At 51.2% G+C, this 15125-nt stretch overlaps 1 protein-coding gene across 16 annotated transcripts in view; it reads left to right on the top strand.

Moving 5' to 3' along the window:
* cast (calpastatin) overlaps nt 1-15125 on the top strand; it is a 318006-nt gene that overhangs the window by 152998 nt on the left and 149883 nt on the right. For 13 of the 16 annotated variants that reach the window (XM_072516336.1, XM_072516333.1, XM_072516334.1 and 10 more), the window contains 2 exons: nt 5701-5757; nt 8170-8259. The exons of 2 other annotated variants lie outside the window; for them this stretch is intronic. In XM_072516336.1, the coding sequence (XP_072372437.1) occupies nt 5701-5757; nt 8170-8259 (147 nt within the window). The remainder of the gene's footprint in view (nt 1-5700; nt 5758-8169; nt 8260-15125) is intronic. One more of the 16 variants, XM_072516329.1, reaches the window with a different exon arrangement.

A 15125-nucleotide genomic window follows, 5' to 3' on the forward strand; every position in this document is an offset into this window, starting at 1 on the left:
TGTCCCTTGGAAAGAGCACCCAACTTAAGCCGACACCTCCGCCTTATCCCCATAACCCAGTAACCCCACCTATCCTTTTTGGACACGAAGGGCAATTTAGCATGGCCAATCCACCTAACCTGCACATCCTTGGACTGTGGGAGGAAACCGGAGCAGACACAGGGAGAACGTGGAGACTCCGCACAGACAGTGACCCAAGCCGGGAATCGAACCTGGGACCCTGGAGCTGTGAAACAACAGTGCTAACCACTGTGCTACCGTGCCGCCAATTAACGGGAGCCACCCCATATTCAGCAGCCTCCCTTCATTCATTGGCCTCCACGACAAGTGGTCACGCTGGCACTGATTAGCACTCCTTTTTAAAACGGGAACCTGGCGGAAGGGCTTCTGTGGGGAGCTGAGGGGGTGAGAAACCATCTTTGCTCACAGGCAAAGAGCCCGAGGTTGCTGGGCTTGCCACCTCAGTGCTCGGCAGGGAGTGGGGGACCCTCGGCTGGGGGTGGATGAGCCTCCATTCGGTGGGCCGCCATGGGAGGGTGGGGGAGAGGTGCTGAGGGGGCAACCGGGGGCCAACTACACATGGCACCATCATGCCAACACCTGGATCGTGTGTACCTGTTGCGTGGGCAACCCTTGTCCCTGCCTATCTGCCCCACTGACTCCCCATAATCCCCACAGACTGCCGAGGCTGAAGGCTATTGCTAATAGGGAATTGGCAATCATGGTTAAATGAGCACTTCAAACAGCCCAAGTGGATTCCTGTGGGTGGGCGGGCCATGTAGCATGTGGTTGTCATTACCAACACCACAATCACACCTTGATGCATGGACACTGTGCTTGAACACTGCGGGAGGCAACACCGCACACGCAGCAGCCAACATCCAAACACCCAGGGGTTGGGACACAGCTCCAGGGGACATTTCCATGGCCGGATGGCGGGTGAGTGTCACTGAGAGGTGGACGGAATGCCCGGGGAGATGGGCCTAGGGTTTGGCGGTCGGTCTGTGTTGTGGAAGAAAGTGACAGTGACATACTGGTTGTGCAAAAGGGTGTTTATTGTGCGTAACAATTCCCCACACTCTGCTGCCCCCCCCCCCCCCCATCCCGTCACCCCTTGCCGTCTCCCCTCCTCCCCCAGTGCCCTCAGTGATCTTTGATGTGCTTTGCCTTCCTAGCTCTACCACTACGTCTCGGTACGTCCCCAGGATGCACATCAGAAGTAGAGGCAGCCATCTGCTGACCATGTTCCGTGGCCTCCGATGCACCTGGCAGGTGTCCTCTGGGGCCGGAGGGCCCCGGCTCACTTGTCGGCGGCACATGCACAGCAGTTCCACCCTGTCCCAGGTGCTGGCTGTGAAACGCGGCCTCATCAGGTGGGTGGAACTCAGGAGGGTTGGTGGCCACCATCGCCACTCCATGGGATGGGATCGGGTTGGCACTCAGCACCCCCTCCTCCCAGTCGGTGCCCATAAGGCCCTGGGGTTCACCTGGGGACAGAGGGGCAGTTGGCTCAAGCCCCGACTGCCCCTGCATCATCTGGCTCTGCCAACCTGGCGGTTTCCCATGGTCCGCACCATGCTCCTCAGTGACTGGGACAAGCTCTGCAGCACCTCGGCCATACCATCTGAGAGCGAGTCATGTCCCGCAGAACCTCATCAAGGTCGGCCTGGTACTGGGGTCACATCCTCCAGTGAGTCGGACATTCTGTTGAGACCCTCAGCCATGGCCGTCACCGACTGAGTGACACCTTCACTAATAGTGCCAATGTCGTGCACCAGACTTTCCACTGCGGTCGCCACCCTAGTAGTGTTGGCCTCGGTGCCACACATTGCCGGCGACATCACCAGCACCGGTGGCCTCTGCGAATCCTCCAAGTGGCTATGGATCTGCTGGAGTGCCACTGACATCTCTCTCTGAATGTCCTGACTGCTCCCTAACGTCTCCATCAGCTCCAGGATGACCTCTTCCACAGGCTCAGCATCAGGATGGGACCCAACTGAGTCCTGGGATCCAGCAGACCTTCGACTGCTGGCTGGCCTGGGGATTCCTGCCTCCACCTGATGTACATCAGCGGTGTGGTGCTCACCAGATTGTGCCCCAGAAGCCTGATCGCTAACATTTCTCACCGAGGTGTGCGTACCTGCGCTGGTGGAGGGTGGGGATGACAGCTGTGACCCGACTATTATGGTGGTATCCTCGGAGTTTTCCTCCGAGGTGGAATCCTCGGAGTCATGAGACGGGCCGCCCGGGATGGGCCGGCGCCGTTGGCTGGAGGATCTGCGGGAGAATGGACATGTGGTCAGTGGGAGGGATGGGTCAGTCAGTAAAGCAATAACATGTTTGACAGGTCCTCTGGGTGGGGCTGGTGGTTTCTCACCTCTGCGGCATCCGCCAGCCTCCACGCTGGTTACTGCTCTGTCCTCAGCCACATCGGTCACCTCCACGGCACGCTCCTCGAAAGTGATGAGGATCCTGATGTCTGGCACACCAACAGTTTGGGCCCGCTCCCGACGATTGCAGGAGAGCTTTTCCTGAGGAGACACAGAGGGGGCATCGTTAGCCACATGTGTAGTTCACAGCGGTGGGAGGGGGCGTGTGAAGGAGAGGTTTGGGGGGTTGAATGGGGAAAGGGGGTGGAGGACCGGGTGGGGGAGTTGAAGGGGGAGAGGGGTAGATGCTCCCATGGGGGTGGGGGGGGAGGGGAGGGGACGTTGGTGTCTATTCACTCTTGCTGCCCAGTGTAGGTCATTGACCTTTTTCTGGCACTGGAGGCCAGTCTTCCTGCGCACACTCCCCGAGCTCACTGTCGCCACCACCTCATCCCAGGCAGCACTGGCTGTTCTATGGCTGACCCTCCTGGTCCCTCGGGGGAACAGAACATCCCCCTAGCCTCTACTGCGTCTTGGAGCCTCGCCAGGTCAGCGTCCCCGAATCTCGTGACTGATCTCCTCTGCACCATTGTTGTGAGTTGGCTGGGGTTGGTTGAGCAAGTGCAGCTTAAGTGCTGCTCAACCTTGTTAGCGGGGGGCTGGTGAGTGCGATGCCGGCGAATCAGCTGGCGAGCCTTCATTTGTAGTGTGAAGCCCGTGAGGCCTTGTTAAGTGGACCAATTAACATTGAGTAACATTGCCGACCTCGCTGGGCTAGCGCCGGGGAGCTCGTGACAATTCACGCTCGCTACCACATTTGAAATTACTCTGGAGAATCATGCCCTTAGAATTTAGCACTGGGGAGCTAAGCTCAGAGATCGGAGGCCATTTTGAAAGTGTGCTCCGATGTCTAAGTGAGCTTGTGGGTCCCCCACACCCCCAATCATGGGCAATATCACCCCACACACACATGGGCACTACCCTACACCCCCCAAGTGAGGAAATCCTTCTATGGGATCCCTGGGGGTCCCTCTCTTCAGGCCCCCCACACAAGTCCCCTTACATCACCCCCTCTCTTTCAGGACCCCCATCTGTCACCTCCCCAACCTCTCGGAGGCTGCTACTTACCTGCCCTGCACACCCCCACCCTTCAACCCCCCCCTTCTTTCATGGGTATGATCACCCTCGCCCCCGACCCTTGGCAGTGCCACCCTGGCACTCGGACACCCTTGCACTGCCAACATGGCACCCGGGCAGTGCTCCTGCTGGCTTGGCAGCCAAGGTGTCCACGTTCCAGGGGGCCACCCTGCACTGACCCTGACAGCCCAGGGATCTCCGATGGGCCAGGAGACCCCCAGGTGCCTCCCTGGGGAGGCTGGTGGATTTCAGGCAGGTAGGTCTTAAGTAGGTTTAAAACCTACTTCTGCGAGCGTCATTTGGTCCCACCCCTTTTGGGTGGAGTTCCGACTCCGACGACTCACGAGACTTGGGTGAATCCTGAGAAGCGCAGAGGCTTCACCCGGGATTCACTGCCCACATTGTGCTCTCGCTTGAGCACAACGCGGCAAGAAAATCGTGCCCATAGTTCCAAGTCAGGATGGTGTGTGACTTGGTGAGGAACTTGCAGGTGACTATGTTCCCATGCACCTGTTGCCTTTGTCCTTCTTGCTGGGGGAAGCTGTGGGTTTGAGGAAGCCTTGACAAGTTGCTGCAGTGCACCCTGGCAAAGGTGCATACTGTCGGCTCTCTGCATTGGTGGTGGAAGGTGTGAATATTCAAGGTAATGACTGGAGTGGAGATCAAGCAAATTGCTTTGTTTTGGGTGGCGTCGAGCCTCTTGAGTGTTGTTGAATCGAGATTGATTCTCTCACTTCTCATGTCATTGCTCCCTCCTTGAACTCTACAACCATTCGATCTCCCCCCAAAAAACACTAACAATATTAGCTAACATAGAAATCAGGAGGGAAAGTTGGGTGATCAGCAGTTTAAAGGGAATAGGGTTGAGGGAGCAGAAAGTGGTTGCTATGGACAAGTGGAGCTCGAAGAGTACATGAAAAATAAGAGAGAAACAATGCAAGATGTGAGTTCAGGGCTCGGGAAAGTAGAAGCTTTTGAGAAAGTTTGATCTGGTGGGAAAGTGGGGTGGGGCAGGGGGGGTGACAGGACATACTTAGTGACAAAGTCCATGAACGTCTTGCACTTGTTGTTGAAGGTGAGGGTAGAAGATGCAGGGGAGAGGGATTTAAGAAGATGCTTTGTAGTGAAGAAAAGAACCAGAGGTTTATCTTTGCATTCCAAGATGATGGTGGAATAGTGAGCCTTTTCAGCAGATGAGAGCAGGGCCGATAGAGTTCTATGTGTTTTTTCTGGATCAGGTGGAGGCTATATCAGTCGTCTGCCATATCTCTTCAAGTTCGTGTCCCTTGGACCTAAAGCTGTGAAAATGAGGGCCATACAAGGGGGAATGTCCAGGGTGAGAGAGTAACTAGGGTATCAAATGTAGAGGTGAGGGTGCAGTCGAGCAAATCAGTAGCTGAATAAATGTTATGATAAACTGAGGATGAAAGGCCACACAGTTGGGATTTTGAAAGGACAATTGGAGGTGAATTTAGGGATATTTTTTTTTCGGTATTAAATATTGATGGAGGTAGAGTTGGGTGTAGAAGGGGAATGTGGGTGATGAGTGAAGGAACAGTGATAAAGTTCCAAGTTATGATGGTGTGTGACCTGAAGGTGATGGTTGTCCCGTGCAGCTGCTGCGCTTATCCTTCTTTATGGGGGAGGTTGCCGCTTGATCTCCACCCCAGCCATTACCTTGAATATTCACCAATGCAGAGTGGCGACAGTATATGCCGTTGACTGGATGCACTGCAGCAACTTGCCAAGTCTCCCTCAAAAAGGAAATGATCAGAGATGGCCTTATCTGTGATTCGTATGATTGGACTAACAAGACCATGTGAGTGACAAGGTCAAGGGAGGTGGCCATGAATTTGGGTTGGGGAGAGATCAAGGAGGAATAAGACGGCAGTGAAATCAGAGGAGATCGAACATGATGAGTTGAGATGGGGGGTTGAAATCACAGATGATGAGAATGCGTTTGGGCCAAATGCTGAGGGAGGAAAGCAGTGAAGATATCTCAGTAAGAATATTTTTATCTTACATGGTCAACATCTTGTTGAATAACATGGTAAAGGATCAAGTTTCATAAGATGAAAATTGAATTAAGTGTTGCTTTTAAAATCACAAAAGAAGTATTGGAAATAGTTTTGGTAACTTGTCACGATCCAAAAAGAATGAGTGAAAATTGAATGTTTTTTCCTTTCTTGTAAAGGAGTTTCTGAAAGCTTCAACAGCAGCCCCAGTTTCTGCAGATAAAAGTGCTGCAAAGGTAAGTGGGAAGAAAAGAATAAAATAAGAAATCTATGAATTCTGTTTAGGGCAGAAACAGACCTGTAAATTATCGGCACAACATCAGTTTAGTTTGTGAATCGCTTTCTGAGGTCTGAGTCAAAAGGTTATGACTTTGAGCCTCATTACAGTCTTGAGCTCATCGTCTGGACTAACCTGATGTTGTCTTTCATATATGACAAAGTAGGGCCCAGTCTGCCCATTTAAATGGATGCAGAGTTCCCATGGCACTACAAAAGAAGAGCCATGACACTACACAAGAAGAGCACGGAATTCTCCTGTGTCTTGACCAATGTTCCCATTAAGCTGCACAGATGCTCAAAAATTGAGAATGTGCTGTATGGGGAACAAACACGTCACGCACAAGCAACGTCCCCTTTGAGGTGCATGTATGCCTCACTGCATCTCAGTCTTAAAGGGACCGATACAGTGCAAAGATCCGACTGCGATTTGGTGGAGGAAGTGAATGATTAATGTGTTGGATGGGTGCCGACCAAGTAGACCGCTTTGTCTTTGATGATGTCAAGCTTCTTGAGTGTTGTTTGAGCCGTACTCACCCAGGCAAGTGGAGGATATTCCATCACACTCCTGACTTGTGCCTTGTAGATGGTGGACAGGCTTTGGGGAATCAGGAGGTGAGGTATTCAACGCAGAATTCACAATCTCTGACCTGCTCTTGTAGCCAGAGTATTGATATGGTTAGTCCAGTTCAGTTTCTTGAGTCTTCAAGGATGTTGATTGTGGGGATTAATTGAAGGTAATGCCATAACGTGTCAAGGTTGGTCATTGCATGGCATTTGTGTGGCATGAATGTTCTTTGCCACTAATCAGCCCAACCTGGATGTTGTTCAGGTCTTGTTACATGCATGTAAGGACTGCTTCAGTACTTGAGGGGTTACAAATGGTAGTGAAAATCACAGGTCAGCATTTGACTGTTATGGGCCAGGGCTTAGAAACTCCAAAGTGACCTATAACTTTGATGTTGAATTTGGCTTTCAAGGGCGAGGTCCAGCTCACTGTAATCTCACTTGAATGGGACTGGTCCTCTCCCTGAGATTCTGGTCCAGTTTCCAACCAATAGATTCAAAACTCCTTCAGGAAAGCAACTTTAAAGTTACCAAGGCAGTTTGCCACACCCAATGTGCTTTGAGTTCACTGGACCAGCTTAAAAATGAAACAGGGTAAACTTCCTGCAGCTTAACACAGTGCTTTCCAGCGCGACTTCTTCTTCTGCAGTCCAAACAATCAAACCGAAAATGAAACCACTAAACTAAGCTCCCTCTCATCTGACAGCCACAGCCCAGCTCCACCCACAAATGACATCACTGAAGCTGTGCTACACGCCATGTGGTAAAAAAAAACATTTCTTAAAGGGACACTCACATGACAACTGAGTGTGGCATTAAGGAGCCCTAACAAAAGTGAAGTCAATGAGATTTTGGCATACCTGGTTGTTGGTTACCAATCAGCACCAGGGCGTCACTGCATGAGCTCCTTAGGGTAGTGTCCTAGTCCAACCATCTTCAGTTGTTTCCTCAATGACTTCCCTCCATCATTAGGTCAGGAGTGGGGATGTTCGTTGATGATTGCACAATGTTCATCACCTCAGATATTGAAGTATTTGTACCCACATGAGGTGTGGCACACCATTTAACAAGATAGTTATGGAAATGCGATGGGTGGACAGTTAGTTTTGTCTCACTCACTCTTTTCCAACAGACTTGGGCTTGACACAAGTAACAGCAACCGCAGTTGAAAATCAAGGCAATTGAATTAGGTTCCCATTGGGCTGCGCGGTGGTGCAGTGGTTAGCACTGCTGCCTCACGGCACGGAGGACCTGTGTTCGATCCCAACCCTGGGTCACTGTCCTTCTGGCGTTTGCACATTCTCCCCGTGGCTGCATGGGTCTCAACCCCACAACCCAAAGATGTGCAGGGTAGGTGGATTGGCCATGCTAAATTGCCCCTTAATTGGAAAAATTTAAAAGATAAATAATGAATTAGTCTCCCATCGATTCACACTTTAGCCATATTCATATTGCAAGGATAATCCCACCACACACCTCCAGAGCAGACCTGAGATTGTACGATGCTTCCAGCCTTTCATTCCACACAACATCAACACCCTTTGTTCTTTATGCTTCCTCATGTCAAACACTCCAATTCACAAAAGCAGATTTCAGTTTCACTGATCAGTGATTGTAGAAATGAATTCATAATTATTCTACTTCACACTCTCAGGGTCAAGACTCTGTTCCAAGAAGAGGCTGAGAGGCAATTATCATTTAATTATAAGCAGCAGCTTGGGTTGTTTTCAGCAACATTTTCAGCATTGTCAGATGTTTCCACTGATGTTTGTCACAAATTTTCAAACTGTCTGTTCTTTTTAAAGGATGAAGATCCATTTGACCTACTTGCAGGGACACTTCCATCAGAAGCACCGGACAATTCAGGTCCAAAATTCACCGGTCCCCCAGTGAAGGTAGAAATGGAAATTGTCAACTGATACTTTCAATCTGAATAATTTGAATAATTGTCGCATCTTTGTGGAGCTTGCATGCATTTGCATGCCAGTACCAGTCTGTTGGTAACACTCTCCTTTCCGCAGTCCAACAGCGGTTTGCATTGATAAAGTGTATTTAAACTCATTTAAATATGCATTTCTTGGCTTTAGCCATATTCTCCGGGCTCCCGGGATTCACCAGCTCCACCGGTGTAGCTTGTGGCTGGTGGGAACCACTACCTGTCTCCATCAATATAGACCAGGCATGATGAACATGCCAGGTGTGCCTCAGAGGCCATTGGATGCCCGGCTGGTCAGGGGCAGGGTAGTGCATTGGCACAGACAGGGTGCCAAGGGGCACTGTGAAGGGGCAGGGCCTGAGAGGGGGCATGGCTTTGCAAGGGAGGGAGAATGTGTGTGGGGGGGGGGATCCTTTAGCGGGGTGATGTGAGATGGTATCAGTTATTGGATGTTGGGGGGGGAGCAGATGCCTGCGTGTTGGAGGGGTGCATACTGGTGAGTAGGAGGGGGGTCTGCTATAGGGTTGTCTGGTGATCAGGAATAGCAGTTGCTGCCTCCTTTCATAGAACATAGAAAAATACAGCACAGAACAGGCCCTTCGGCCCAAGATGTGCCAAAACTTTGTCCTAGATTAATCATAGATTATCATTGCATTTACAGTGCAGAAGGAGGCCATTCGGCCCATCGAGTCTGCACCAGCTTTTGGAAAGAGCACCCTACCCAAGGTCAATACCTCCACCCAACACTAAGGGCAATTTTGGACACGAAGGGCAATTTATCATGGCCAATCCACCTAACATGCACATCTTTGAACTTTGGACTGTGGGAGGAAACCGGAGCACCCGGAGGAAACCCACGCACACACGGGGAGGATGTGCAGACTCCGCACAGACAGTGACCCAAGCCGGAATCGAACCTGGGACCCTGGAGCTGTGAAGCAATCGTGCTATCTACAATGCTACCGTGCTGCCCTTAAGAACAAATTAATCTACACTATATCATTCTACCGTGATCCATGTACCTATCCAATAGCTGCTTGAAAGTCCCTAATGTTTCCGACTCAACTACTTCCACAGGCAGTGCATTCCATGCCCCCACTACTCTCTGGGTAAAGAACCTACCTCTGACATCCCCCCTATATCTTCCACCATTCACCTTAAATTTATGTCCCCTTGTAATGGTTTGTTCCACCCGGGAAAGAAGTCTCTGACTGTCTACTCTATCTCTTCCCCTGACCATCTTATAAACCTCTATCAAGTCGCCCCTCATCATTCTCCGTTCTAATGAGAAAAGGCCTAGCACCCTCAACCTTTCCTCATAAGACCTACTCTCCATTCCAGGCAACATCCTGGTAAATCTCCTTTGCACCTTTTCCAAAGCTTCCACATCCTCCCTAAAATGAGGCGACCAGAACTGTACACAGTACTCCAAATGTGGCCTTACCAAAGTTTTCTACAGCTGCATCATCACCTCACGGCTGTTAAATTCAATCCCTCTGTTAAAGAACGCGAGCACACCATAGGCCTTCTTCACATCTCTATCCACTTGAGTGGCAACTTTCAAAGATGTATGAACATAGACCCCAAGATCTCTCTGCTCCTCCACATTGCCAAGAACTCTACCGTTAACCCTGTATTCCGCATTCATATTTGTCCTTCCAAAATGGACAACCTCACACTTTTCAGGGTTAAACTCCATCTGCCACTTCTCATAGATTATCATAGATTATCAAAGAATTTACAGTGCAGAAGGAGGCCATTCTGCCCATCGAGTCTGCACCGGCTCTTGGAAAGAGCACCCCACCCAAGGTCAACACCTCCACCCTATCCCCATAACCCAGTCACCCCACCCAACACTAAGGGCAATTTTGGACACTAATGGCAATTTATCATGGCCAATCCACCTAACCTGCACATCTTTGGACTGTGGGAGGAAACCGGAGCACCCGGAGGAAACCCACGCACACACGGGGAGGATGTGCAGACTCCGCACAGACAGTGACCCAAGCCGGAATTGAACCTGGGACCCTGGAGCTGTGAAGCAATTGTGTTATCCACAATGCTACCGTGCTGCCCGTATTCTCAGCCCAGCTCTGCATTCTATCTATGTCTCTTTGCAGCCGACAACAACCCTCCTCACTAACCATAACTCCACCAATCTTCGTATCGTCTGCAAATTTACTGACCCACCCTTCAACTCCCTCATCCAAGTCATGAATGAAAATCACAAACAGCAGAGGACTCGGAACTGATCCCCGCGGTACGCCACTGGTAACTGGGATCCCCGCTGAATATTTGCCACCCACCACCACTCTCTGACTTCTATCGGTTAGCCAGTTCGTTATCCAACTGGCCAAATTTCCCACTATCCCATGCCTCCTTACTTTCTGCTTAAGCCTACCATGGGGAACCTTATCAAATGCCTTACTAAAATCCATGTACACTACATCCACTGCTTTACCTTCATCCACATGTTTGGTCACCTCCTCAAAGAATTCAATAAGACTTGTAAGGCAAGACCTACCCGTCACAAATCCGTGCTGACTATCCCTAATCAAGCAGTGTCTTTCCCGTTAAAAACAGCGCCCCAGTCAGTGAGGAGCTGGCCTGGCCGGTGACCTTAGGTCCTGCACTTGTCTTTCCGGGAAGGAATCTCCTCATGCTCCAAATAAATGACTAAGCGTGGGAGGATTGTGCTGGGAATTGTGCCAGAACAGCTGGTGGGGTTCTCACCAGTTTTCCCCCCCCGAAATGACTCTTAGACCAGGATTCTCCGGGGCTGCCCGCTAGCCATGGAATTTGCAATGGCCTGCTGAATCCCATGTGGGACCAAAATCTGGATTTGTGCCGGGTGTCAGGCCTGTTGCAAGTCTCCCGGCCCACGCCAGCAGCCATAACATGTTTCCTGCCTCATGCCGGTGTGAACATGCAAAGTGCTCATCAGCATTGATTTGAATACTATTGCCGGACTGGAATCCCAATCCAAGTACCGCTTGTATTGCTTCCATCGCCCCCACACACATACCGGAGCCACGCGGGCGTGATTTGCTGCAAGTATTTAAAAACGGATTTGCGACGGCTTGCAGTCCGAGGTGTTGGGGTTGCAAGGGGGTGAGGACCTTCCTTGCAATTGCCTCAAGGTTGCGAAGGAGGTCTTCCATGGGAGGTGGGTGAGGGGTCTTGTGCTGGGCTAGATAAGCTCAGGTCAGGAGTCTTTCCTGGAATGGAGGTCGTTTGGCTGCTCTTCCCATCTGAAGCCTTTAAACCCATTAAACAGTCAGTCAGTATGCCAAGTTCAAAGATCTGTGAGATGAAGGCAAAAGTAATCCTTTTAATGTGGTGGAAACATTTAAAGTGTTTTACTCACAGTCAATTTCTTTGCCCTTTATAGCATTGAAGACTTGACATCCCTTGTACCCATTGTTTACATTCAATTTCACAGACTTTGCCTCCTAAAGCTTTTTCATTGACAGGTCGAGGCGGTTTCAAATAGGGAGGGATTAAGCTTGTTTATTCATATAGCTCTGCAGGGATCCATTAACTCAGGGGAGCAGGTGGTTTTCTTTTCTTTTATAAATTTAGAGTGCCCAATTCTTTGTTTTCCAAATAGGGGCAATTTAGCTTGGCCAATTGACCCACCCGGCACATCTTTTTGGGTTGTGGGGATGAGACCATTGTAGACATGGGGAGAATGTGCAAACTCCACACGGACAGTGACCCGCAGCCAGGATCGAACTCACATCTTCAGCGCCGTGAAGCAGCAGTGCTAACCACTGCGCCACTGTGCTACCTGAACAGGTGGTTTTCTAACCACAGTTTTTTTTTAAATGGCTGCCTCGCTATTCTCACGTGCTTCCTAGAAATAGCATTTGCTGCCCCCCCCCCTCGGCATCCAGGAGCTGACCAAGTGGGGGGAACTGGAGGGGTGATGAGGGTGGTCGAAGGAAGCACTCGGTTGGGGTAAGGGGGTACTGGGTTGGGGGCTGAAGGGGGTGCCTGGGAGAGGGGAGACAGTTGCTGAGGTGAGGGTGGTGGGGAGTGCTTGGCAGTGATCAGGAGGGCGGCGGCAGCAGAATTCTGAGATCGGTTACCTTTTAAAAATGGCGCCCCAATCTCAGAGGTCCCGCCCATCTCAGTTCCAGAGAGAACAACAGTGTGCCATGGAATGGCACTGAAATCCCGATTGAGGGCAAAAATATTTCCAAGTGCCATTGCATGGCCATCAGGGTAGCTCCTCAGGCCAGCGGGAATCACTCTGGTTTCCCACTGGAGGGAACAGTCAGGGCTCGATTCAACCAAAATGGGCACAAAATTCCATCGCAAGCACATTCAGCAGCGTGTTTACCAACGCTTGCAGCGCCGAGAAACACATGGCTATTTAATGCAACCCGCATTGTATAAGGGGCCTCAGAGCGGAATGCACGGCCGAGACTGCACATAGCCCCATTTTGTACACTGCAGAGCTCCGCTCGCTGAAACCCCCAGTGTAGCGAGAGATCGGGATGCAAGTCTGAGGCCCCCAAAGCGTTCCCGATTCCTCCCAGCCCAAATGCATTATAAGAGGGTGCCGGCCCTCCCCAACATCCACGCAGGGCATCCCTTGGCCCGATTGCACACTCGCAAAATGGCAGCCTGGGACCTTGACAGTGCCAAACTGGCAGTGCCCATGCCAGATGGCAGTGCCACCTGCGCACCTTGGCAGTGCCAGGCTGAAACACAGTTGGCACTGCTAAAGTGCTAGGCTGGCTCTGCCAGGATTCCACTTCTAGGATGCCCGGGTGGCACCAGCAGTGTAAGGCATCACCCTGCCCAAAGGGCAGGCATCGGGGGAAAACACTCCACTTGTTTATGTCATACCTGGCACAAAGGAAGATGGTTGTGGTGGTTGGAGGTCAATCATCTCAGCTCTAGGACATCACTGCAGGAGTTCCTTAGGGTAGTGTCCTAGGCTCTACAATCTTCAACTGCTTCATCAATGACCTCCCTTCCATTATAAGGTCAGAAATCGGGATGTTTGCGGACGACTACACAATGTTCAGCACCATTCGTGACTCCTCAGATAATGAAGCAGTTCATGTTCGAATGCAGCAAGACCTGGACAATATCCAGGCTTGGGCTGACAAGTGGCAAGTTACATTTTCACCTTACAAGTACCAGGCAATGACCATCTCCTACAAGAAAGGATCTAAACACCGCCCCTTGACATTCAATGGCATTATCATCGCTGAATCTCCCAAAATCAACATCCTGGGGGTTACCATTGATGAGAAACTGAATTGGACTAGCTATATTAATACTGTGGCTGTCAAGGCAGGTCAAAGGCTAGGAATCCTATGGTGAGTAACTCACATTCTGACCCCCCAAAGCCTGTGCACCATCTACAAGGCGCAAATCAGGAGTGTAATGGAATGCTCTCCACTTGCCTGAATGTGTGCAGCTCCAACAACACTCAAAAAGCTTGCTACCAGCCAGGACAAAGCAGCCTGCTTGATTGCTCCTCCTTCCACAAGCATTCAAACCCTCCACCACCGACGAACAGTCGCAGTAGTGTGTACCATCTACAAGATGCACTGCAGTAACTCACCAAGGTTCCTTGGACAGCACCTTCCAAACCCACGACCACTACCATCTAGAAGGACAAGAGCAGCAGATATCTGGAAATGGCATCACCTGGAGGTTCCCCTCCAAGTCACTCACCACCCTGACTTGGAAATATATCGCCGTTCCTTCGCTGTTGCTGGGCAAAAATCCTGGAACTCCCTTCCTAACAGCACAGTGGATGTACCTACACCTCAAGGACTGCAGCGGTTCAAGAAGGGAACACACCATCTTCTGAAGGGAAACTAGGGATGGGCAATAAAAGCTGGCATAATCAACGACGCCCACATCCCGTAAATGAATTAAAAAATGCATGGGGGGCTCCGATCCCCTTGGAGACCCCCACATGCACTCTTGGGGCATGATCTTCCCAAAAGGGAGCAAAGTCCCCGAGCGAGCACGTTTAGCCGCATGTTTTCAACACTCGCAGTGCCGAGAAGCACATGGCTATTCAACACGGCTTGCTTTGAATAAGGGGCCTGAACGGGGAATGCACCGCACATAGCCCCGTTTTTAACAACGGGAAGCTCCTCCTGCCGGAACACCCATTGTAGCGAGAGATTGGGATGCCATTTTTAAATGGAGTCCTGATCTCCGAGGCCCCGAAAAGAATCCCCGACCTCCATCGTCCCAAAACAACATGGGAGTGTCCCCCCTCCCCTTCCCAACACCCACACTGTGCAACCCCCGGCCCGGTCGAGCGCGCACAAAAATGCCAGCTTGGCACCTTAGCAACACCAAGCTGACACCCTTGCAGTGCCCCTGCCAGCTGGCAATGCTGCCTGGGCACCTTGACAGTGCCAGACTGGCATCCAGGTGACACGGCCATGGTGGCAGGCTGGCACTGCCAGGGTGCAAGGCTGGCAGTGCCAGGACACCACCCTGCCCAAAGGGCATGCAGCTGGAGGCCTCCGATCCCCTCAGAGACCCCCACGAGTGCCGTTCCGTCTGGTCCCCTTTTGTGGGGATCAGTACCAAACGGCGCTCACCTGAGGTCCCTTGGGTGAAGGGATTGAATCCCAAAGCCTCAGGTACCTAGGGAATCTGTACATTAGTGTGAGGCTTACTGCCTCACTCTAATGTGCAGATATCCTGCCCATTGTGGGTGGGATTCCCCTTGCAACATTTCGCAAGATTGTGTTGAATCTCACGAGGCGTTGCGAGCCAGGTAGATCCTGGCAGCGGGGTCTCCTGCTTTCAACGGCCATGCTGCATCACGGCGAGATG

This window comes from Scyliorhinus torazame, chromosome 9 (genome assembly GCF_047496885.1).
Source record: "Scyliorhinus torazame isolate Kashiwa2021f chromosome 9, sScyTor2.1, whole genome shotgun sequence".
Classification (NCBI taxonomy): Eukaryota; Metazoa; Chordata; class Chondrichthyes; order Carcharhiniformes; family Scyliorhinidae; genus Scyliorhinus; species Scyliorhinus torazame.